The 24915-nt window shown below is 40.0% G+C and overlaps 1 protein-coding gene across 1 annotated transcript; it reads left to right on the top strand.

The window, feature by feature from the left end:
• The first annotated feature begins 119 nt into the window (after positions 1 to 119).
• Positions 120 to 23586, top strand: ZBTB10 (zinc finger and BTB domain containing 10). Its single transcript, XM_068186155.1, has 5 exons — positions 120 to 1330; positions 8370 to 9267; positions 18357 to 18530; positions 20359 to 20534; positions 23012 to 23586. Exons 1-5 carry the CDS (start codon positions 404 to 406, stop codon positions 23315 to 23317), a joined length of 2481 nt encoding a protein of 826 aa, XP_068042256.1. The 5' UTR covers positions 120 to 403; the 3' UTR covers positions 23318 to 23586.
• The last annotated feature ends 1329 nt before the right edge of the window (positions 23587 to 24915 follow it).

Genomic DNA, 24915 nt, shown 5'->3' with positions numbered 1-24915 from the left:
CGTGACGCGGCGCGGCCGCAGCGCGCGCCCGCCCCCCGCCGGCCCCCCCTCCCTCCTGCCCGCCCCCCGCTCGCGCCCCCCCTCCCCTCCCCTCCCCTGCGGCGGCGGCGGGCGGCGGCCGCGGTGCATTGTGGGCAGCCCGTTGTTCATTTGCCACCCGACCCGATCCGGGGCCTGTCGGGACGGAAGCGCCGCCGCCGCTGAGCGATCGAGCGGGATCCATTGTGGGCAGCCCCGCGCCCGCCGCGATCCAGGCCGGACCCGGGGAAGTGGGGAGCGAGCGGCCGGACTTCGCTTCTCTCGGCCGCCGCCCCCGCACGGCAGCCGGGCGCCTCCTTCCCCCGCCCCGTTCCCGCGGCGGACGGAGCGCTCGGCCGGGCGGGGGGCGCGGGGCGCGCCCGCCATGTTCGCGGAGATAAACCGGCGGACGCTCGCGTTCCGCGGCGGCGGCGGCCTCGTCACCTCCGCGGCGGCCGCCTCAGCGGCGGGGGCCGAGGCCTGGGAGCGGCAGGACCCCGAGGCGCTGAACGGGCGCGGGGCGGACGAGGAGGCGGAGCTGGAGGGGCTGGAGGCCGAGGAGCTGGAGGCCACCGCCGCCGAGGAGAAGGAGCTGCTGCTGCCCCAGGACGCGGCGTCGCCCCCCGCCGCCGCCGGCCCCATGTTCGCCGAGAGGAACCGCCGGACTCTGGCCTTCCGCGGCGGCGGGGGGCTTCTGGCCGCCCACCCCGCCGCCAACAATGGCTGCGAGGCCGCGGCTTGGCCACGGAAGCACTTCAATGGGCGGGGGGCGGACGAGGAGATGGAGCTGGAGGGCGCGGAGGGACTGGAGACGGAGGGGCTGCTGGAGGGCAAGGAGCTGGTCCAGGACGGGGGTTCGCTGAGTGACAGCAGCGACGACGAGGAGGACGGCGAAGGGGGCAGCTTGGGCGACGGCAGCGGCGCCGAGGGCGGCAGCTGCAGCAGCAGCCGGCGGTCGGGGGGCGACGGCGGGGACGAGGCGGAGGGCAGCGGCGAGGGGGAGAGCATCCGGCACTTCCCGCTGGCCAGGCCCAAGTCCCTGCTGCAGAAGCTGCACATCTCCTTCCAGGGCTCCTGGCTCAAGGAGTTCCCGTGGCTATACTACTGCCAGGAGACCGGCCTCATGTCCTGCGCCTGGTGCACCGCGGCCGTCGCCGCTGCTGCGCCCCCCGAGGTGATCATGTCCGGCGCGCCCCTGCCCGGGGGGCACGACGAGCTCTGCAAGGGCACCCGCAACTACAAGCGCGCTCTGCTCCTGCGGCACCACCTCTCTGCCGAGCATCGCCTCAACGAGCCCGGCAGCGCCGAGCAGGTACGGCGCGGGACGGGGAGGGGGCGGCGGGGAGAGAAGGGAGGGAGGGAGGGGCAATCCCGGCCTCCACTTTGCATAGGTAAGGTTTTCTTGTGCTCACGTGTGTGAACTTCTTCAAATGGCTGCTCGTGGTCGTTGTTGCCCGGCGGGCTGGCCACGCCGCGTTGCTCTCGCTCGCCGCGTCCGGAGCGGGAGACGAGCCCCCTCTGGGATTTGGGGTGACTCTCCCGCTGGATGTGGGCAAGCACACAAACACAGCACGAGCTGTTGTTTGTGGTTGTATCCCGTTCCCGTTATCTGTCCGGCCCTGGCGGGTGCCGCTTTCATTTGTTCATCTGTTTATCTCGTGAAGATAAACCGGCGATGTGGGAAAAAAGTTGCGTACGAATCCCAGTGTCACAGCACTGATTTAAATACGCTCGTTACAACTTCCTCCTGCGGTACAGGCGGAGGGAGGGCAGTGTCCGGCCGGCGACCGCTAGTGAAATGGGGACTCGGTGGCGTGAAATTGGAATCGCTCTGCCGTGCTTAGTGGTGTGGCCCCGGTGCACTAATCGGATAACTCCGTGTATTTAAGTTCTTCACGCTGAAATCTTTTTTTTTTCCCGATTGCGTTGCCTTAGATTGAGTTGCTGAGCAAGAAGTCTGCAATCGCTTGGTGTGTGTTTGAGATAAACATGTGGTTTCCTGAAAGCTGTGTTACTATGCCAGCGCTCCTCTAACGCTGTAGGAGTAGTGAAGCTCTTCACGTTCTCCGCTAAACTTCAAATCATTGTGTTTCTTCTGCTTTTTCACGAATGAGGCAGGGCTTGCTCTAGAATGTATGTGGAGGAAAAGCCCCTAAAGAATACTTGTGTTGAATCCGCAGCCTTCTGCAGCCTTTTCTCCTAGGGATGCCTGCGCTGCTAAAGTTCGCTGGATCACTTCGCCGCCGTTAAACTTGCCTGCGGGCATTAGCTAAGTGTTGCTTCAGGTTAGGTTAGTCCTTGAATTGTTAGGCTGTTAGCCGGAATTAATTGATTAGTCACTCCGTTTTTCTGCATTTAGAATTCAGTTTTAATTAAAACACCTACCTTGCTTGGGTAGCTTTATTTGCAGTCTGAAATGTAATGCGGTAGTTAGGTTGAGGTTGTTGCTTGAACACTCTTAAGGAGCTCAGGGTACCTTGGACAAGAGCTGCTAGTCAAATGTTAGGGCAGGATATCAGGATTACAGGATGATTTATAAAAAGTTAGGTGAACTATAGTTTTCTTAGAACTACTTGGAAAATCTATGCAAATTTTTTGTGAAGCTATTGCAGGACTGCAAGGGAAACCTTATGGTGCGCAAATATGAGTTATCCAAAATATTATTTTTAGATTTACAAATGCAACATTCACCTTCAAGATGATTAATACTACTTTTTCAGTGAGTGTAGTTTTATAGCACCTACTGTTAGGGATGTTATGTGGTAGTAGGTCATCTCAGTTTTCTTCAGTCTTCTGGGGTTTGCTATTCACTGCAATGTTTTAGCCAAACTTGCTTTCAATTAGTTGTTTCTAATTAAGATACTTATATTCTTAGTTTCTTTTACTTCTTCATAGCTTTGAAAACGTTCCAGTTTTGCGTAATGCTATTGCAGCATATTCCTTACTGTCTTGTTGCCCAGTTTCTAACTTTGAGTTGTGACCAATTACTCTGTAGAAATATGTTCTGTCACTGTGTAGGCTCCTGTGTTAGTGGATGCTGCTAATCCCTGCTACATTTAGAAGCTTCTCTCACTATGTTTTAGATGTATTTAAATAAAAGCTATTCCAAGCATTCTCTACTCACATAACTATTTTTTTTCTTTCTGTCTTCTTACCCTGAGTCTACTGTAAAACTGTTAAATAGTGGGAAGGTGGAAGGGAGGACAGAATATTGGGTTGTTATCACAGTAGCCTACAAGTTAATGTAAGTATGTATTTGAAGATTGTGTTTATTTGAGGACCTTTCATTGTCCTGGGAATATTTGTAAAAATGAATCTGCTTTTATACCACTGATAGTTTAAGAAAAAATATTTGTACTAACTGTAATAATAAATGAAACAGTAGGATAGATGAGTCAGTGGTTCTTCTGTACTGTACTAAAGATAAAGTTGGGACAAAGGTAGCTGTAAAGAGATTGTTTTTTTTGAGTGGAAAACAGTGCTTTGTACATCCTTCTGCAATTACATTTCAGTTAAAAACGTCTCACAAGGGAAGGAACTGTAGTTTTTCAGGAGTCAGTGTGGTTTTCTTTGTGGCAAACTTTCATGTTACAGTTTCTTTATCAAAAACCTGATTAAGAATCTGTTTTCTTTCCCTTCTATGTTTAGTTTCCGTATCCTTTCATACTCTTAATGGCATTTGAATTTCTTTTGATACATATGTTTAAATTAATACCAAAACAATAGCCCCATTTTTTTCTAAATGCCATGATACCAGATACTTGGAACAAAAGTAGGTAATTTGTACCCTGACCGTATTTCCAACATGCATAATGAGGCAGCAAAGCCGTTTAGATTTAATGAAACTTGGGAGAGATCTTTCAGCCTTTGTGTTAGAGACAGCACACATGTATTATGGACTTGACAAGCCTCAACTGCAGGGCATGTTTAGCAGCTGCTAATAAACATATGGCATAGTGCCACCACTCAAGCACAGAAAGGAAATCGTAGGTGTTAAGACAGTAAAGCAGTGGAAATTTCTATAGGTCTGTTGGATATTACACTCGTGAAGAAATGAGTGATGATTTCAGTTTATTTTTGGGATACATTTAATTTGGAATGCCAAAATACATCACAAGTGGTTGCAGCTGCTGTAATTCAAGGGTATTGAGCTGTCAGCCGATGCTTCTTTCTAAGACCAAATTCTTGAATCTTTTTCTGTTCCAGTTTTTAAAGTAATTTTTCTCCACATTAAAGCTTAAGGAAATCTGTCATTATCTTGAAACTACCTTTGTTTTTGTAGTGAACAGACTGTGTTGCAAGAATCTTAAGAAATGGATGCTTAGTGGGAAATCATGGTAAAATATTTTAATTGTTTGATGAATTTGGGTCCATAAGATGCAGATTTATTGGCTGCTGGGGAGTCTTCTCCTCAAATCATCTTCTTAAAACATTTTCTTTTTGGACGTAATTTAAAGCTAAGCTTCGGAAATACTGCCAGAAAAGCTTTCTCCAGTCTAACAGGCATGTTGGTTTTAAAGCAGAAGCTCTCCAAAAGGAGGAAGGCCTTTGATGTGTTATTTTTTCCATGTGAACTGGAATTGTTTGCATTATGTGAGCAGTGATGAATGGAAGTCATGCTTCAGATGTTAGAGTTACATTACAGTGTTCTAAGTTAACTTCTTGACTTACTCTTAGCTGAGTGAAGAAGTTGAGGAGGAAGTCAAGCCTTAGAGTAAACACTATCAGTGTATTTTCATGTAGTGTTTTTATCAAATCTCAAACGATTCAATTCAATATTAGGCAATTAATGAAATAATTTGGAATTGCTGAATTGTCTGTGAGTGGTGCTGTGTGTGTACAGAAACAGTAGACCATAGTGTGCAGCTGATGGGACCATATTTTGAGATGATTTTCCTCTGCACATGGTTATGAAGCTGCTGATAGCTGACCTTTTTATAAGACACATTTACCAGAGTAAGAATTAATTTGGGGGCGCAGGGAACTGCTGTAGAGCAAGATGTGGCAATGGGGAAGGGATTAAAAAATGTGGCATAAGTACTTTTTATATACGTGCAGCTGAGATGGAATCTGTGGTTAGGTTGGTTTGGGTTTTTCTTAATTCTTCCTGCCCTCACTGTTCTTCCTTCGAGGGACAGAGTATGCTGATGGAACAGTAGGATAAAGAAAACTAAACAAACTAAACTTCTAGTAGCAATTTTTGATCATCTGTTTCTGCTCCTGTTAGCCTTTTGGCAAGTTTAAGTAATGAATTATACATATAAAATAGTAATTTATCTTTGTGTGTATTTTATTGAAACTGAGCACAATATTAGTTTCCTTAAGCAGTCTCTGGTCTGTTACAGCACTTCTTAATCTCACCCACAGAGAGAAGTTTTTGACTTAGAACACTGAAGAGTCCATAAATTGAAATCAAATTGTGTTGATTTTTCTTTTATTCCTTACTAGTGTTTATTAAAGGATGAGGTGGTTTGATGTTGGGGTAACATAGTTAATGAGACTATGGGGTCTGTATTCTGAAAATATAGTTGAAATCTATGCAAATATCATTAGTTTGTTGTTCTCATTAGAAATACAGAACCCTTATGATGGATGTGTCATTAAGTTACAGAAGTTTGCAAATATGCTTTTTCCTGTAATTATTTTCTGCATCTTGCCTCCTGTTGAACTGTATTGTATTTTTTCTGTATCAATGTCTAAATCTCTCAAATATATTTGAGAGATATCTCAAAGTAATGTTATTTCATTAATTTTTCTCATAATAAATATCAGTTCTACTTGTCATACTTGGTGTACATGGACTTGATAACTGCTCAGATGTCAGGACTTGATTTGAGTTGTGGCACTAGGGTTAACTGTTGTACTGTACTAGCAGTAAAACAGTTGGTTTTAGTACTGCAGTTAGGTTTTAGAAATGTTTATGCACCCACTTCTGTAAAGCTATAATATTAATTAAAGCTGTAATACTGATTGATCTCTTTCTCCAACACACACCCCTAACAGCTTGGACACAGGTTGCATAATATCTCATTTTTCCACTTCTGGTCTTGTTATAATGAAGATTTCAGTCTTGTTTTTCTGCAGCACATTTGTGATCTGCAGCTCGTCTTCACCTTGCTGGCTTGTCCTGTTCTCAGGAAACAAAACCCTACATTGTAAATACAAATTTATTTTTTTGTCCCAGCTTGATGGGGTACTTATACCTGCTTAGTTAAAATGTACTCTCTCTCCATTATTTAATCAGACATTTGTCAAAAGAAAAGAACTGCTGCAGGCTTTTTTTAAAATTTTATGTAGTGTTTAATGTGTTCTCAGAGAATGAAATTGGCAGCTATCATAGCATCTACCTAACATTTACTGTGTGAGGTGCAAGTCACCGGTGATTGACAAGCGTGACAACACTTTAGGGTACCGTCATTTTCATCTTAATCTGATCCATTGCCAGTGTAATTGGTGTTTTGAAACTGTGCAGTACTCCATTGCTAAAGTGACAGGAAGCTAGTCCAGACCCAAAATCTGAGAGCTTAGAGTGACAGCCTTAGCTGTCCCACACCTGGAGCAAACAGATCACAGCCTCGATCTGAGGTCGTACTTGGGATGTGTCATAAAGTACACAAAAAAAAATTAAGTTGAGGTTGGGCAAAGATCTGTTGCTTGTTTTCACATAAAAGCCTAATTGCTTTTATTTCTTCCTCTTTAATGTAGTGTTTTTCTGAGAAGGGTAGAGATTCAGAAGCAACTTGAATGTGACAGCAAACTGAAATTTCTCTGCAGGAGATGCTGAAATGGCACAGTTTGTTTTGGTTATACCAGGCCTTATTTGCTGCTTATAGATGCAAACACCATTTTAGATGTAGTTACAGCCTCAGTTGTCCTTCCAGTGATACACACTGGGATTTTAAATTGAGATGAGTACTGATTTAATCCACTAAGGTCTGTGGAGTGGAAAGTGACTTTTTAAATATACATAGCTGATTTCTGCCATAGTCCCAAATTAAGAGTAGTACTTTCCTGCAACGTGTATTTTAGCTCCAGCATAGCTTGTGGGCTCATGACAGTGCTAACATTACCTTCTTAATACTGATTTTGACCTGTAATGTTGAGGCAGCTTTAGCTCCCTAATCAGTGAGGTGTTTTAGGAGATGAGAGAAGAAAATAATGATTTAGCTTGGAGCTATTCATTTTTGGGCTTTCATTTTTTGCTAGGAAAGAAGAGAGAATCTTGGAGATCTAGTATGAAACAGACTGTCATTGTTGCTGCTCTTGATGGCAGCATATGTCAGCCCAGATAAGTATTGTCTCAAATATGCCAGTCTGTGTTTTCGGCTTTCTCCTAGCTGCTGCTTTGTAGCATCTCTGAATCATCTTTATCTAAACATGAGTTAGAAGTCTTCTATGTGCTCTAAAATCCAGTTGAGATCTCTTGATCTCTCTCTGTCTGAACTAATCTTTAATAATGAATTATGTCTTGGTGTTGGATTTTCTGAAAATACCAGGTTTTGGCAAAATTTTGAAGCCGTATTTGAGATCACATCTTAAAAAGGTTGTGTGTGTGTAATAAGTATTGTGCCAGTGTTGCCAGTGGAAAGTTTGGGAGGCTTATTTCAAGAAAGTCTGAGGTAAGTATTGTAATGGAAGCTTAAGTCGGGAGTTTTTTTGTCATCTGCAGTATTTATATTTATTCTGCTTGTCATGTGATACACTGTTTAATCCTAAATCTGCTGCAGTGAAAAAGCAAAGGATAAATACTTCATTTGTAAAACTGTGTAAGAAATACATTTGCTGTTATATCTACATTAGCAATATGTTTTCTTTAAAACATTCAAGACAGATTGGGACATACAGACCTAATCTGTATCTGTTCATATTTCAGCATAAAGAAAATGTTGAATCACTTATCTGGATTCTGCTTAATTGTTTAAGTGGAGATTTCTGAGGAAGTACAAGGGATTTGATACATAAGAATCATCTAGTTCAAACTTTGGAAAGAGAGGTTCCTGAATCTTTAATATATGTGGGTTAGGAATAACAAGTACTTGACACTCAGCTATATATTTCCTTCCTTTTGGCTGAAATTTTCCTTCCTTTGCCCTCAAGGCAAATCTAGTTCTGTTTGTTTCAAACTTGGGGGTGGAAGGTGCAGAATGACAGCATGACTTTTAGTTTTCAGAAGTGTCTTGTTATTTATATATTCCTGTCTGCCTTTGTGACCAAGAACATAAATAATAAAAAAATAGTTTGATTAAAATAATCTTCTTTAGTTCATTTTCATATCGTTATTATCATATTGAAGAACTAAGGAGAGCATTTATTAAGAGCTAATTATGTTTGTGCGGTTTTTTTAATTGCAGGAGGCAGAGTTACCGTCAGAACTGAATAATGAAGGATACTGTGATTTTAACAGCAGGCCAAATGAGAACTCTTACTGCTATCAGCTCCTGCAAGAGCTCAACGAGCAGAGGAAGAAAGGCATTCTTTGTGATGTAAATATTGTGGTGAGTGGGAGGGTCTTCAGAGCTCACAAGAACATCCTGGTTGCAGGCAGCCGCTTCTTTAAGACTCTGTATTGCTTTACAAACAAAGAAAGCCGTAACCAAACCACTGTTACCTATTTAGACGTTGTTGCTGTTCAAGGTTTTTCTGTCATCTTGGACTTCTTATATTCTGGTAACCTCGTGCTTACGAGCCAAAACGCCATTGAAGTGATGTCGGTGGCCAGCTACCTTCAGATGACGGAGGTTGTGCAGTCCTGCCGCAACTTCATTAAAGATGCCTTAAACATAAGTATAAAATCGGAAGCTCCAGAGACTGTTGTAGTGGATTACAACAGAAGATCTGTTAGTAGGGATGGTTTATCTCCAAGGGATCAAAAAGTTGCCAGCTTCTGGGCAACACGAAACCTTACCAACTTGGCAAGTAGCATAAAAACTGAGAATGATCCCTACCCTATTGATGAGGGCCAAATGGAAAGCTACCAAATGAATGACTGCAGTTGGGTCCAGGACAGCTCACCTGAAATGGCTGAAAATGAATCTCAAGGTGAGGGGAAGGTTTTCGTGTGGAATGACATGGGTGCACAGGGACAATCAGTTCAAGAACCTGGAAAAGCAAGAAGGAAAAACCAAACTGCAAAGCGATTTATTTATAATATACCACCTAATACTGAAGAGAACTCTGAAGATTGCTCAGTGTTGCAACCGTCAGTTCCATATCCAGAAGAAGACTTGTCATTTATCAAAGAAGAAGCAGGTAAATATTGCTTAATGTCAGTTATGTCATTTGAAAATTAAAGTATTGACTGCAGTACCTGACTATGTAATGTTTGTTTTTTATTTTTTAAATTATTATGCTGTATGAATAGTTACTGTATGCATTTGAAGTACTGTGATTTGCTTGCCTTACTTTTTGATGAATTAATAGTTTTGAAAACTTACTGCAATTTAGGAGCCAAATTAAGGGTGGGTTTGAGACACAGCTGAAACAGAGTTCTTTAGATGTGTCTTGTTTCTAAAGCAGTTTAAAATGTATGCCTGCTTTAAACATCACTGAACTGTGGATGTCTTCTCCAGGGCTCTGCTCTACTCCTGCCCATGGGGGTGGGGGACACAGACAAGCAGTAGTCCTGCAGGGGGCACGGGGTGGGGGGACCCACGGTCATGCTGTGTGGTGCCCAGTGCCTGGGCATTGTGGTGACACGTGCCAGTGCAGAGCAGTGTGGGCTGGAACTGGGGACGTGTTTCTCCAGTACAAGAGTCCTTCATGTGCTTAGTGAGTAGTGAGACACAGCAGAGCAGCTGTGGAGAAGCAGTTGTGCTGAGGAGCTCTTCTGCAAATGCTTGTTACTTATCTCTGGTCTTCATCTCTGAACTCTGGGTATGTCTGCTTTAGCTCTACTTGGGAGTTGCGCTTGTGAATTTCCTCTACTTCTCTTACTGGCAAAGCTTTGTTAGACTGCACAGGATTCCTTCTGGCTGAGCTGAAGATAGAAGCTGTGTTTCAGGAATATGACAGTCGCTAATATGCCTCAGGTCCACAGCATCAGGTTAGCTCTAGCCTAAGTGAAGCACTTTTAGCTGCAGATAGTGGGGGATGTTAAGTCCTCAGCACCCACACAACAGTTCTGCCTGTGCTGGGCTACACTACTTGCTCTAGTTGCAGTGCCACGAAAAGGGACAACAGAGGGTCTGGAACAAGAGCTGAGGATGTGTGTATTAGCTGCACAAATACAAAATTTCTGACAGAATTTAGCATGTGTTTTCTGTTGATGATTTATAGGGGATAAATATTCAGTGTCTTTTACTGATGGAAATACAGAGAATATGCCTACTGTGTGATGGCACCAACAACAGATAAATAATTGTTTAGGTTCCGTGGAATTTTGTATGTGTGCTGTGAAGATTTCTTGGAGAAATAAATGGAGGGCATGGGCAGTGCAGTATGTTTAGTCCTTGTTTTTTTGGGGTTTTTTTTGTTTGTTTGGGGTTTTGGTTGGTTTGTTTTGGTGGTGGGGTTTTGGTTGGTTTTTTTGGTGGTAGTGGTGGTGTTTGGGATTTTTTTTTTGACAGAAGCACTAATGTTTCCAGTAATTTGTTATGCTAAAGAATTAAATTACAAAATACATCCATGTAGCATTTTGATGAAAAGAACTGTATTGAAGACAGAGCATTCTGAATATGTGTTGTGGTGTCTGTCCGGAACCATTGAAAAGTTCTGTGACTGCAGGGGGGATTTTATTTTATGGAGTTTTAAAATACTAGTCAACTAGTGATCTCTTTGGTGCTTTCAGAGCACACCATATATGTTCCTAAGTACCTAATTACATTTTCTGTCAGTGTCAGAATTCTTTTGGAAGCAATATCTAATATTTTTGTAATGATATCTTCACTTTTACTAAGTTCTTGAATGCACATTGCTTGAAACAAGAAGAATGACTGAAGTCGAGCTTGGTATAACTCTACTTTTCACCCATAGTCCATTCTTCAGCTTTTGGTATTCTTTCTCTTCTACTTGTGGCTATTTTTCTTTGCTTTGCAGGTAGAGTCCACTCTTAAACACTCTTCTTTTAACTGCTCCCTCTGTGCCAAAGAGGTGGAAGAGGGAGGAGTGGAGAGCTGGAAGAATGTCAGGAATGAGTTGTAGAGTAACCTGCAGGTTATACAATAACTTTTTAGTTTGAGATTAAATTTCTTGTGGGGATGAAAAACTACCAAAAATTATAGGCACCGAGAGGTAAAAATCCGTAAGAAAGTGTCATCTGAAATAGATATAAGACAATTCTATACGAAGAAAAATAAAGAATAGCAGATTCTTATGTTCAGAGCGAAGGAGCTCTCCCATTGATTGCTAAAACGGAAATGAGCTTCTACTATTATGCTTTGTCATGTTCTGATGGGGGTAACGCCAGTGGTTATGAACTGTCAGTTACATGCAGGGTGAGTTTCTGTGCCCTTGATTTAGGTTTGAGTTGGTCTGGTGCTTTTGTGATGATACTGTAGATATGGTGGAAGAGAAGCCTACTTAAGATCACTCCTCTCACTACAAAAAATTATCCCTGAAGCCACTTCCTTGAATTCAATAGTAAATGAATTTTCCAGTTGGGTACAGTTGGTAAGTATTAGATAATAAACAGTAAAAGCTTTCTGAAGCATCTGCTATCCCTCTTGTTCCAGTGAAGCAAATATGTTAAACTGCTCCTTGCTGAACATGAGTTTTTCTACTCATATCCAATAAGGATATGTAAGCTGCTTTTTCCTCTCACCCTGTGTTGCTGATGCGTTGTGAAGGCTGACCTAGAATAGAGGCTAGATGGAGTTAAAGAATAAAGTAGGTATTTATTAAAAGGCCTCAATGGATGCACGTTAGGCAGTACAAGAGCACAGCCAGGGCTACACCCAAGATGAAGCAAAATGACGACCGGCCATGGGGTTTCACACTTTTATAAGTTCTGGTCCATTAGCATATTAGAGTTAATTGTCTAGTTAAAGCTTTATCTTAGGAAGTCCCATCCTTCTTGGTTTTCTTTCTTTAGTCCACCATTGTTTATGCTCTTGGGCCTGAAACTTGGATCATTTGTCCTTGACCCCAGCCAGAGAAGGAATTGTTTTGTCTGCCTACTCTGTGAAGAAAGCTTACTATCCCCTAATATGAAGCTCAGAACTACGCACTAAAGCAGTACAGAATCTAGAAAATATAAAAGCTAAAACCTGAGGCATCATTGCCAGTGAGTTTGTTTAACACCTTCTCTGTAAAAGTAGCACGTTGGTGAGCTTTAAAGAAGCTTTTAAAAAGTTAAGATGGATTTGAAATTCCGTGTGCTGTCTTATATTTACTTATGTTTTACTTAAGTTTTCAAGGCTTCTCCACTTTTAGCTATATTAATTAAAGTAGCTGTTTAATTAAAACATGGAATGTTACCACCTATATCAGTGTTTTCTTTCCTAGTTGATAATCTGCTAAAAAAGTCTTTTACTGTTTACAGCCATCATTCATCCTACAATTAACCATTTACCATAGTGAAAATAACCATGCAGACAGCACATTACAGTCAGTGTTACTGTGTATTACAAAAGGTCATTAAAGTTCAGTGAACATAATTCATCATATGCTTAATGTCTGTTCACAGGGGTGATTTTGTCAATTTTCATCACTTCTTGGGTATGTCTTTCATCTGGGTGTGGTGGTTTTGTTTTTTTGTAAAGTGTCCTATCCTCAGACTTCAGAACACAGCTGTGAAGTATTGCTCATGCTTTCTGGAACTGACTGTGTTGATTTTTAGGAGACTTGCATGCAATATCCCAGTAGCTTTATGAAGCTACAAGTGTATAATTTCTTACCGTGATTTTCAGGCTAGATAATGCTGTACTCTGGTGGAGGTAAGGGAAAGGATTACAAATGCAGGATTAAAACAGTCCTTGCTGGAACAAGAGGGTTCCTAACTGATTTTGTAGGGGTTCTTAAGGAATTTAATTCAGCTTGCTGTAGAAACAACTACTTTTCAGAAGGATACAAACAGCAGGTAAAACTACTTACAAAAAGTGTAGTGCTGGTCCCAGCTTTTGTCATGATACAAGGGAGGAGCATAACACAACTTGATTAGGGTTTTACAATAAAGCAGGTATCTTTGTATTTGAAGAAATCAAGATTGATGGACTTACCAGGACAAGTGTATATTTCTTGTAGGGATAAACCCCACTTGACAGACTGTGTTACAAAAGAAAAAAGAATTGAATTTTTTTCCTACTTTTCCATGGTACTGTGACTCTCAGTCATATTTTCTTTAGACCTTAAGCTGATACCCTGATTAAAAGATTTAAGTTCCTTGATGGACCTTTACCACTTTATTTGCCCCATTCCCTATGTAATCCAGTATTGAAGGTGTCAAAGGTTTTTAGAAGTCATCTGAAAACACTGCAATACCTGAGGGTCACCCTCTCCCCCATTCATTCAATTTACCTCTCCTAGGGATCATCTCAAAAACAAGCAGGTTCTCTCCTCACATTCTCACAGTATGAGTGTGGTCAGTATGGTCTGTCCCTGAGCCTACAACTCTAGGCAATGTTTTGTGTATTACTGTTGTCAATATGCTGCTTGTTTGGTTTTTTGTGTGTTTTTTGTTTGTTTGTTTGTTTTTGGTTTTTTTTTTTTTTTTGTGAATGGGTTGGGGAAGAAGGTTTTGTAGTGTCTACATATCTTCTCTGCCTGAAAATCCCTTTGAGTCCCAGTATAATGCATTGACTTACTAAAAAGGGTTCATGAGAACAATTAACTTCGCCACAAATAAATGGTCTGCATGAAGAAAGCTTTTACTTTCTTGTGTTTCACTGGTAATAGTTGTTGGAGAAGATCAGCAAAATAGCTTTCACTTTCTTGGGAAGGAATTTTTCAGGGAAGGTATGATAATCAAGTTGAAAAGTAAGTGCATAATATATTTGGCATCAGTTAGTGGTCTTCTGTCAGGGGTAGATGATGCTAGATCTGACTCTGTAGTCACGGCAATATACCACTTTTTCATGAATGAAAAATAGTAAAAATGGAGAGCAATTTGGAGTAACAGATAGAGTATGAGTAAGATTGCATTGGCAAAATGTCTTAAATATGTCTGAGCCCTCTGTTGCAAGAGGCAGTTGAGTACTAATGTGCTTCCAGAGTAAGCCTTTTCAGAAGAAGCAAGGTTAAAGATGTGAGGAATACTCTGGGAACAAAAGGAGCTCAAAATACTTTCTTTTCCCCACCTTCCCAGTATGTCAGTCTTGACAGTGCTGTTTCCTCTGTCATGTTACCTAACATAAGCAACAAATCCAGCTCTCTAATAGCAATCCAGATTGTATCAGTAGATTACCACTGCTTTCTTTGCAATCCTTGAAAGCTATGGCCTAATCACTTATCCTGTCTACTTTGTCTTTTTTAATTGATTAGATGAGCAGTCAGTGTCAAAAAATATAGTGAAAAATAGTACTTATTTTTCTATTATTTTGGCACTGTTTGCAGTGCTAGTATATGTAAAGAAAACAGAAGTTAAGTTCACTACAAACAGCTGTATCTAATGCAAAGTTTTGTATCTTGTCCCTCAGTACACCATATGTGTGTTCTTTTCTATAATGCCCCGTTCAATGGCTTCTGTCAGTGAACTTCTCATTATTTCCCATATCATCACCTACTCAGTAATGTTTCCTTTTCTGGCCCCCAAATCAGTATGTTTTCTGATATAAATCAGAAAAAGAGTGAAATTTGTCGAACTAAGGATGCTTCTGGCTTAGACATGCTCTTTCTTTCTGATGGTGCATGCCTACCTCTTGCCTTCAAAACTGAAAATCATTGTATCTAGCTTCTGGTTATCATCCTCTTTCCTGGGAACAAATGCAGTAGAACATAAAACCCTTTCACAATGTTTTCGATAGCTTTTTTTAGTGGTGTAAAAATCACAGAACCACTTTTATTTTAGTTCACACTGTCCTTACCTCTTCTCAAATCAACATATTGTGAATTTTAGTGCTGATGATTGATCAGCTTCTTTGTATTCTGTTTTATTTTTTATTATTTTGGCTTTGCTTGTTGTTGACTTTTATGAAAGATCACATTACTGGTAGTCTTTTATCCGTGCAGCCTAGGAGAATGGGTAAATGTTTGAGGTTAATTGACATTGGATTATTAACTTATACCTCTTAGAAATCAACTAAAGTGTAGAAAGGTAACCTAAAATCAGAGAAAAGTTGTGATCAGGTGGTTTAGTCTGGACACACAGGATATTATTGCTTCTAATAAGCTTTTTTTTTTTCTTCAAAGATCTGCTTTCCCCCTTTTCACCCTATCCCTAGTATACCAGTATGACTGCATCCATATTTGATTCCAACCTCCTATCAAGAGGCTATCATCTGGCTTTAAATTGACCAGAACAGGTCAGATGATAATTATGTCTAATTTTTTGCAAGCAGATTTCAGGGGCCAGGAGCGTGGGTGAGAGGAGAAATGGGAGAAGATATTATAAGCCACAGGGGTCTGTAAATAACTTGCATTCTAGAAGCTTACCTGACTTTAGGCTCTATATCCAGCTGGGGAAGGTAGTAAAGGCTGGGTATTACACTTCCAGCTTCCAGTCTGTGTGTAATTCAAGTCTATCTTGTTTGGATGAGCAATTAGACATTAAATATGCCTTTTGAATGGTTTTGTTTTGAACACATTAAATGTGTGCTTAATCAGGTTTTCTAGGTCAACGAATTATTCTAAGAATAAGCATTAGGTTTAATTATTATCTACTTAGTCATGTATACTGAAGCATGAAGCATGTGTAGCAACCTCTTATCTCTTGTGGTATCTGTGCTGGTGCTCTTTCATGTTATAGTGGGTCTTCTCTTCCAGTTGGAGGTTGAAAGATTTAGTAGCAACTACCTACACTAGATGACAGCTCTTAAATTTATTTGGCTTTATGCTGAGTCTTGTGCTAAGAACTCGAATTATGTAGGGATTTGAGCTCCTAAGTTCCCACAAACTTAAATACCAGATGTGTACATAAATGTTTCTAGTGACATTTAGTTTGTGTTCTCTTAAATACAGAACAATTGTCCAAGTGACAGTGTTAAAAATATGTTCAGCTTGGTCCACCTCTTACCTATGATCAGTCTTTTGTGTATGCTTATTCTGAAGGAAGCTATACAATAGTGCCTGTACATAGCATAATGTTACATCTGTGTGCAGTAAAGACTTGGGTATGTTGATCTTAAAGATATTCATACTATAAGGGAGGGAAAAGTGATTAAGATATTTTATTACTGACTGACCTTTCATTGTTCAGCTACAGTTCTAGTACAGGGAGAAAAATCTATAAAGACAGGATCTAATACTTTAAACGTTATAGAAGTTAAGTTTGGTTTTTTTCCTCTGCTAGATCCTGAAGCCTGCTGTAATTTGGAGGCTTTTAGCATTAAGATCAAGTCATCTTTGCTCTTATCCAGCTTCCTCTCTAATCCTTTCTTGTGTATTATAGAAGGAAGTCTTCCTCCTCACCTCAAAGGAATGTGTAGCTGGCATGTCTATAGGGTATCTGTGTTCTATTCCTTGAGTTGTTGAGATGCCATTGCTGGAGTCTATCACTCCAAATTAGTATAGGGAGTTCTTGCCTCTTTTGGACATAACAGAAGTCATGTCAGTAATTAAAGTTAGAGTCAGTAATTTAAAAAAAAAAAACCTCACTGCTTTGTGTTTTTTAAGGGAGAGGGAGGTTTATTCCCTTCCCTCTTCCTTTTATAGCAAAATAGGTAGTTAGATGAGCTAAAATACTGCTATTTCTCGTCTTCATTCACTCAAGCTCTGCTTTTTAAAAGCTCTGCTGCAATGACTAGTTTGGAAGTTATGATCCAGCTTTGCTTGTTGTTTTCCACTGTCTAATGGATAAGATAGAATTCCAAGCTTACTACTTGTTAAGTGATATCCTTTTGAACTGTTGTCTTATGTTGCAGACCAGATCACTGCTGCCAGTTGTAATGCTGCCTGAGCAGTAAATGAAACTGCTGTGTCTCGTGCTGTGAGGATTTGTAATCTGTACCTTTTTCCAGTAAAACTGCAAGTTGGAAGTGTTTAAATGTGCAGCTTGCCACTAGCTGCATGAAATTCCGGTTCAGCCTAAGAGAATTTCCTTTCCCAAAAAATCCTTAGAATTAACAGTGTAGGGATAAAAATAAGTCTTTGGACTATTAAAATGGATAGTTTCAGGCTTGAAAGCAAGAATACATCTCCTCAAGACTTTTCACAGTGGTGACATTGGGAATCCAGTGTGAGGACCCAACTACCATCCAGAGAAATAAAAGGAAATCTGCCAGTTAACACTGCAGTTTGTTTATTTAACAACTGTTTGCCTGTGAGGAAAGTAATGGATTTATGAGTTCATGATTTCCAACAAACTCCTGTCTTGGGGATTGGGGGAAGCATTGATTTGCACTATTGCCAGAAGAGCTTTTGCCCAACAAATATGATTTTGTCAAATTCTTAGTGCAGCTTTGTGTACTATTTATAGTTCTTTGTACTCTGTATTAGTGACTCCATGTTCTCTGATGCAGTTCTTACTTGTTATGAAGTATGGAATTAAACAAGCGCAGATCTTTTTAAGGCATTGTTCACTTCTGAATGGTTTTATTTTTTTAAAGAGGAAAAAAGGATACAAAGACAACATAAACTGCAGAAGATCTTGTCTTAAGAGCAAATGTAAATATGCAAACTAGTCTTTTAAGCTGTTATATTCCAAGTAATTATGGTCTCTTGAATTTATGTGGTTATAGAATAATGGACATGATTATTCAGAAAAGGATTTAGACATAGCTGTAGGATCCTTTATGTAAATAAAGGTATTTAAAACACTATATATGTATACCGTGAAGATATTTTAAGGCAATTAAAAAAAAAAAACAAAAAACAACCATGCCTCTAGTAGAAAATACTTTGGTACCAGCTAGGCTACTGTGGCAGTCCAGGTGAAGACACTGCACAAAGCAGTACTGAAGAGGAAGGTTTTTCCAGTGGAAAACCTTTCAGCCCCCTCATTATGATGGTGAGGGAGTACATATCCTTACCATCAAAGTCCCTGTAGTATGAAAAAGGCTTTCAGTTTTTCTCAGGATGGGGAGAAGAAATGGTGCTGTGGAGAGTAGTTCAATGGTCTCATTTCATTGAAATTAGGAATACAGTTATTTCTTGTTTTAGTATTGAATACTATGTGAAAACTTGCTTTAATTACTATTTTAAGGTTAGAAACTTTTTTGTCACAGTTTAAAAAGGATACATACATTGCTAAACAGATTAGATTGATGACTGATTAGAACCCAGGAAGCTAAAGAATGTGTCTTTAATAGCTACTTCAAGTGACTTCAAGTACGGACTGTTGCCGGGTACTTCAAATGACTTCAAGTATGGATTGCTGCCGGGTACTTCAAGTGACTTCAAGTATGGGCTGCTACCGGGTACTTCAAGTGATTTCAAGTATGGATTGCTGCCAGAATCTTGGCCAAAAGAAGCTTGGGAAAATGGTAAGTGTATCTGATGGAGAGTAGGTAGAGGGTTAGGAGATTATTTAATCAATCTTTTTCCATATCATTTGCTGTTCTGGATAATGTACTTCCTTGGAGGGAGGAAAAGGAATTCAAATGTATGGAAGATTAAAAACAGAATGTGCTTTATATCAGTTCTAATGTTGTGTCTGAGTGTGAAAGTACCTGAGGTCTTTAATAACCTGATAGCTGCCCGTCCCTTTACTAAGCTAAATACAGATAAATAGCCTTTGAAATTGAAAACTTGGATGGTGAAGATATGGAAATAAATATAATTTTAAAAGGAGATCTCAGCATATGTCTTGCTATTAAAAATAAAAACTTCATTGCAACAAATGTTTTTAGTTCGGTGCAGCTGTAATTAAGCCTTCTTCTTTCAATTAAAGCAAGCAATTACCTGTAATTATTTTTCTGTCTGAAAACACCACTATATCTAAAACAATTGTTGCTAGTTCCTTACGATACATAAAGTCTTCAGTAAAAAGAGGATAACAAGTACTGGGTAATAGTAATGCTTACCTCTTCTCTTTAACTGAGCTATTACTGGGATGTGGCTTATGGTTTATTTTAAATATTTTGGGGTTTACAGTAGAAGAAATGTGGTCATCAGAAGGTGAAATTTGCTGGCAGTCAAGAAATTAGAAGCCGGGTCTTAGGAAGTCTGCGTGTTCTTAAACCATTAAATTCCAATATATCTTACAGCCCTCATGTCTGCCTGTATAGGACTTAGTTTTCTTCATGCAAGCCATTATATGATGTTATGTGGACATGCAGCTCACATGAGTGCTCCAATATGCAAACTTGTGAATATTAGCATAATGTAACTTCCATGTTTGGATGGATTTGGAAGCTCAGAGGCGGCAACTCTAGATACAGGCCTATGAGCATGTGTACATAATGCACAATTACTTAGGTTTTCTTCCTTGCCAGTGTGAACATTAGAAACTCTTGCACGTAATCATGTAGCCTTAGCCAGTGCTTTTTGGATGCTTCTAGATGGTTATGGTTATGTTCATAAGTTCTCACCTGTAGTTAAGTTGAGTCAGTATGCTATTATCAAAACCATCCTTGTATTCCTATGTGGCCTTCTCCACGCCATAGAATCCTGTGTTGTTCTTTTTCACACAGTGATAGGCAGCTGTATTAAACCTGTTTTGCATATATCCTTTGAGCAAACTATATAGAGTTCTCCTCCATCATAAGGAAGAAGTGAGATATTGCTACTTCCAGAAGTTTTTCTGCTCTTTTTATTTTTCTGCTGTTAGATCAAAGTCAAAAATAGGTAAAATCTGAACCAATTCCTTTTTGAGAATTTCAGAATTGTGTTACCTCTTAGTGTCTTACTCCTCTTGTCAATATTCATTCTTACTTACACTTTTTTTTAAGGCAGGTCTTGGTAGACCGTTCCTGTATGTAATTCTAAATAGAATATTGGAAGAGAAGATTGCGACTGTCTAAATGCTGCAGAGTTATAGGGTTTCTAAACCAGCAAAAAATGTTTTCTGGTATAACTGACATCTAGGAATATTAGTAAATTGTAGTTAACTTACTTCAATTCATGCAATAAGACTTCTGTGGTAAAAATGCCTTGGTTACAAGTAGGTATTTTTCTAGTAGAAGTGTATATGCAGAACTTAGCAGCATTTTTGATTTCTGCAGACAGGCATTGTCCTGATTTCGCTGATGAAAAGTCATGTGTTTTTCTTTGTTTTGACACCTGTTTATTTTTGTGCACTAGACAGAACATATTTTAATTATTTTTTGTGTGTTTCATCATCTTTTCTCTTGATGGCTTCTTATCTTTTAGGTGATTCCTCTGCTTTAATCATGAACAAGTTGAAGTGTCCACACTGTAATTATGTAGCCAAATACAGAAGAACACTAAAGAGACACTTGCTCATTCACACAGGCGTGAGATCTTTCAGTTGTGACATCTGTGGGAAGCTGTTTACACGAAGAGAGCATGTAAAGAGACATTCCTTGGTAGGTAATCTCAAGTGTTCATGTATATGTATGCACACGTATGAGTGGGGTTTTATGGGGTTTTTCAGGTGTTTTGGTAGTTGGAACAAACTGTTCTCTGATTTGACATAATGTAATTTGTCTTATCTTGATCTGAAATGGATGAAGATAAACATTTCTTGGATAACTGTGCTTCTTGTTTTCTTAATGGAAAATGCAGTGTCAATGAAGACAGTAATTTCAAGATTGTTTTGAAAGTGATGTGATAAAGGGATGCAGTGCATATAAGTATTGTGTAGATAATGAGAAGCAGTTTTGGCTTAGCTTTACTGCAGTAGAACAGCACATCTTGGTCTGTAATGCTGCATCACCATTTTCTGTGAGGGCACCCTGTTATTTCAGCAATTGCATAATATCTTGAAGTAGTTCTGAAATGTTTATTTCACAACTAGACAAAGCTATAGTGTAGTATCTGCTTTAAGATTAGGAAAGAAATAAAAATATCTGATGCAGAAAGTAAACATCTGTCTGACTTACATTCTGCCAGTACCACAACCAGCAGTTCAGCTTACCCTGTCCTGTGCACATTGCATAACTCAGGATTTGACTTGAGTACTTGTTTATCTGAGGATCCAGAGGAAGTTTTATCTGTGTTGGGTATTTTGTACGTACTTTGTATCTAGTCTATAAGGAAATTGAGACTTCGTTATAATATATACTATATAAAATCCAAGGTGTGTTTTAGGGCAGTAATAAAAGCAAGATCTTGTTGGTGGTGAGAAAATAATAACATGTCTCCAAGCTGTGATTTTAAAAATTCCCCTAATTTTGCAATATGTTTTGTAGATAGATAGAAAAGTTTAGTTAGTACATGGAGTGGGGTAAATTGCACTTCTCCAAGGTGCTACAGCTGGCGGGGGCAGCTCTCGGTATCTATAGGGGCTGTTGGATGATCATGTCGAGAGCAGCCCTGCCAGGAAGGATTGGAGGTGCTGGTGGGTGAGAAGTGGGACATGAGCCACCAATGTGCTCTTTCATCCCAGACAGCCAGATGTATCCTGGGCTGCATCAAAAGCAACATGGCCAGCAGGGCGAGGAAGGGCATTCTGCCTCTCACGAGACCCCACCTGGAGCACTGCATCCAGCTCTGGCATCCCCAAAACAGGAGGGACATGGAACTGTTGGAGCTACTTCAGGGGAGGGCTATGAAAATGATTGGAGGGATGGAGCATCTCTCATATGCAGAAAGGCTAAGAGAATTGGGGCATTATTGCCTCATTGATGGCCATGCTCCTTCCTTTGTGGCTTACCAGAGAAGACAGCAGCAGTGGGAGTTAGTTGGTCTACCAGGAAGAGTAGAGTGGGACTTCAGTTTTCTGTATTTTCTGTCCTGTATTTTCTGACCAGGACTTGTAGCTGAAGATTTTGAAGTCGGACAGTGTGAAAACAGCTGTGGAGCGAGTTCAGTGCAGTTCTGCGCTTTAACTGAAGTGTTCTTTCTCTGACAAAGTCAGGACACATTTTTTTTTCTGGATTTTTTTCCCCCCTCCCTCCCCCTTTCAGTTCAACAAACCTCAATCATTCTGCCTTGTGTGAAGTATTATAACAAGTCTAGAGGCTGGGGAAAGCACATGTATCAGCTGTACAGACTATACAGTAGAGCTGAAGTAACTATTTGTATCATGACCTAATTAATTTTCCCCCTCATCTGGGTGGTAATTTCTTTTTTATCTAAAATTGCCACTTTTTCAATGGGACTTCAAATGAGATATTTAAGCACATAATTGTAATCTGTTGTGGGAATACCAGATAGAAGAAGGAAGTCTTCAACATAATTTTTTCATAGATAATAACTAATATATATGGTTGCTGAATTCAGTTACTTGTACAAGCAACATACTTCAAAATTCAAAATCAAAGTTTATGGTTAGTCAACAGCAGCCTTCTAATTTTACACACAGACTCAAATACAGGACAAAAAAATTACCTAAGGGACCTGGAAAGTTGATGTTGGTTTTAATTGTGTTGAGAGGGAGAAGTCATGGAAGAAGAATTTTGCTCTTTGAATTCTTCAATGTAGTAACTCTTGCTTGTTCTTAATATTTCTAGAATTTAAAATTGTAAAAAGCAATTTTCTAAATGAGTTATCTTGTGTGCAGTGGAAGGGTTTGTGCTGCTCTCATTGCTTTTGAGTCTTGTTCTGTACCCTGAGGTGTGAACTGAATACTCACCTGTGTAAGAACAGGCGACCTGCTGAGCTCCAGCAAAGTGGTTTGTTTGTGGGCAGTAGTTCATATCTGTTGAGGAATACATAAATACATCTCCAGTAATCATTCCTTACTCTGAACAGTGAACAGTGTTTGGTATCTTTTCCAAAAGTTAAAAATAGGAATTTTTATATTCATAATTATTATTGTCATTATTAATAGTTTTCTAGTACTATATGCAAATGTAACCTGATGTGCCTATATTCAGCTGTTAAAATTTCTCTTCCATAGGTGCATAAAAAGGATAAAAAGTATAAGTGTATGGTGTGTAAGAAGATTTTCATGCTAGCAGCCAGCGTTGGAATAAGACATGGATCGCGACGTTACGGAGTTTGTGTAGACTGTGCAGATAAATCTCAGCCTGGAGGGCAAGAGGGAGCAGACCAGGTGCAGGACACAGATTTCCCTAGGGATGAAGAATACGAAGAAAACGAAGTGGGAGAAGGCGATGAGGAGCTTGGTGATGATGTAGAAGAACAGAATGACCAGTCTCGATGGGATGAAGGCGGGGAAGTTTGTATGCCTTTAGATGACTGACAGAGCATATGACTTCAGGGTGCTGCAAGTGGACACTGTATGGATTGACTGTTTGAATTTTTGGACTGAAGGCTTGCGAAATATGGTACAGGCTGGATGGTAGTTATGTTGCTGTGAAAATGTAGGGTCAAAGCCTTATAGCAAAAAAAGGATTATTAATTTTTTTATGATATTTGCACAGGACTGTACAGCATACAACCGTTTGGTTGAATTATACAGAGTCCTCACATCTACAGTCAGCTATCAAAAGAAAAATGTATTTTTTATTATTTATAGGCTATAGCTACTTGGGTCCTATTCAGACATAGTAGTAACTGTAATTATGTTATACACATTCATGTACCTGTTAACATGAATGAAGAAATTTGCAATTTGGTATGGAAATATAAAGACAGCTTTCCCAAATCCACTTGTACTTTTGTCAGCAAGTCAGTGAAGCTAATTTGGGCTAGTGGCTCATTTTCCACAAGCATGTCTTTGCCATACAAACCTTACCTCTCCTGTAATCTGATAGGTGAAAGCCAATCATTTAAATATGTGTCACAGATATTGCCAACACCGTATTGAAATTTGGGTTGAAACCTTTTGGCTCTGTGCTGGCAGGTGCTATGGGTGATAAGCACTGGAGAAGTTTTGAATGGCATTAATTTAGTGTCTGTTTTTAAAGAAGGTTGTTGTTGATTCATCAGTTTTAAAACGATAATGCAGAAGAAATGACCAGTAATGAAAATAATAGACTGATCAGAGCATGGGGTAACTCTTGTGCCACTTAGAAAAAGAGACAGTCATGCTAAAAGGTAACTGATGTAATAATGTTTCTTCTTCCTTCTAAGGCCCCCTTCTCTCGATTTTTTTTTTTTTTTTTTTTTTTTTTTTTTAATTTGTTTTGTTTCCCTGGTGTATACCTCAGTCCCACAGAATAAAATACAAGGAATGGAGAAAGTGTCATATTAAAACAACTTTTTGGTCAATAATTTCTTACTTGTCCGTTTTTTGGCTAGTTCATGTGATGTGAATTGGACACTAGGCTATTGTGCCCATCGTTCATCATTGAACACAAACTATTTTTTATTCTTTTGTACTTCATGTGTTGTTGTTAGTATTTAATATAAACAAACTACATTTAACTTGCTCATTTGCTGGAATTTTTTTTAAGAAAAACAAGAAGTCCAAAGCAAAATAATGCTCTTTGAGTTGTCTACTTTTCAGGAGGATATGCTCCCTATGCTCTTTGTTTCAGATTTCATAGGAGGCATTGAAACTTGAATTTTTGTAGCCACGTTGTTTTTTTGTTTTTTTGTTTTTTTTTTTTTCCTTAAGCTTGTAATATTGTACCAATGATTTCAGGTCCCTTTCATAGGGCGGGGAGGGCATTACACCTTCACCTTAAAATCCTCTGTGTTGCCTAGCCTAAGGCAAGTTAATTCAGGCAATCATTGGAACAATAAGTCTGATGTACTATTATGTCACAGTGAGTAAATATGCAGAGCATTTGTCATGACACATAGCTAGGCCAGTGTGACAGTACTGTATAAAAAACAATTGAGGGTCACCATATTTTTCAACTTTGTTTAATTTTGAAATGAGTATATTTTTTC

This window comes from Anomalospiza imberbis, chromosome 1 (assembly GCF_031753505.1).
Source record: "Anomalospiza imberbis isolate Cuckoo-Finch-1a 21T00152 chromosome 1, ASM3175350v1, whole genome shotgun sequence".
Taxonomy (NCBI): Eukaryota; Metazoa; Chordata; class Aves; order Passeriformes; family Viduidae; genus Anomalospiza; species Anomalospiza imberbis.
This window is presented reverse-complemented; position numbering and strand designations above follow the sequence as displayed.

Coding starts and splice junctions, on each gene's coding strand:
- ZBTB10 (XM_068186155.1), top strand. CDS start 404: ATGTTCGCGGAGATAAACCGGCGGACGCTCGCGTTCCGCGGCGGCGGC. Junction 18,531..20,358: donor AAAAGAAGCTTGGGAAAATG/GTAAGTGTATCT, acceptor CTTATCTTTTAG/GTGATTCCTCTGCTTTAATC. Junction 20,535..23,011: donor ATGTAAAGAGACATTCCTTG/GTAGGTAATCTC, acceptor TCTCTTCCATAG/GTGCATAAAAAGGATAAAAA.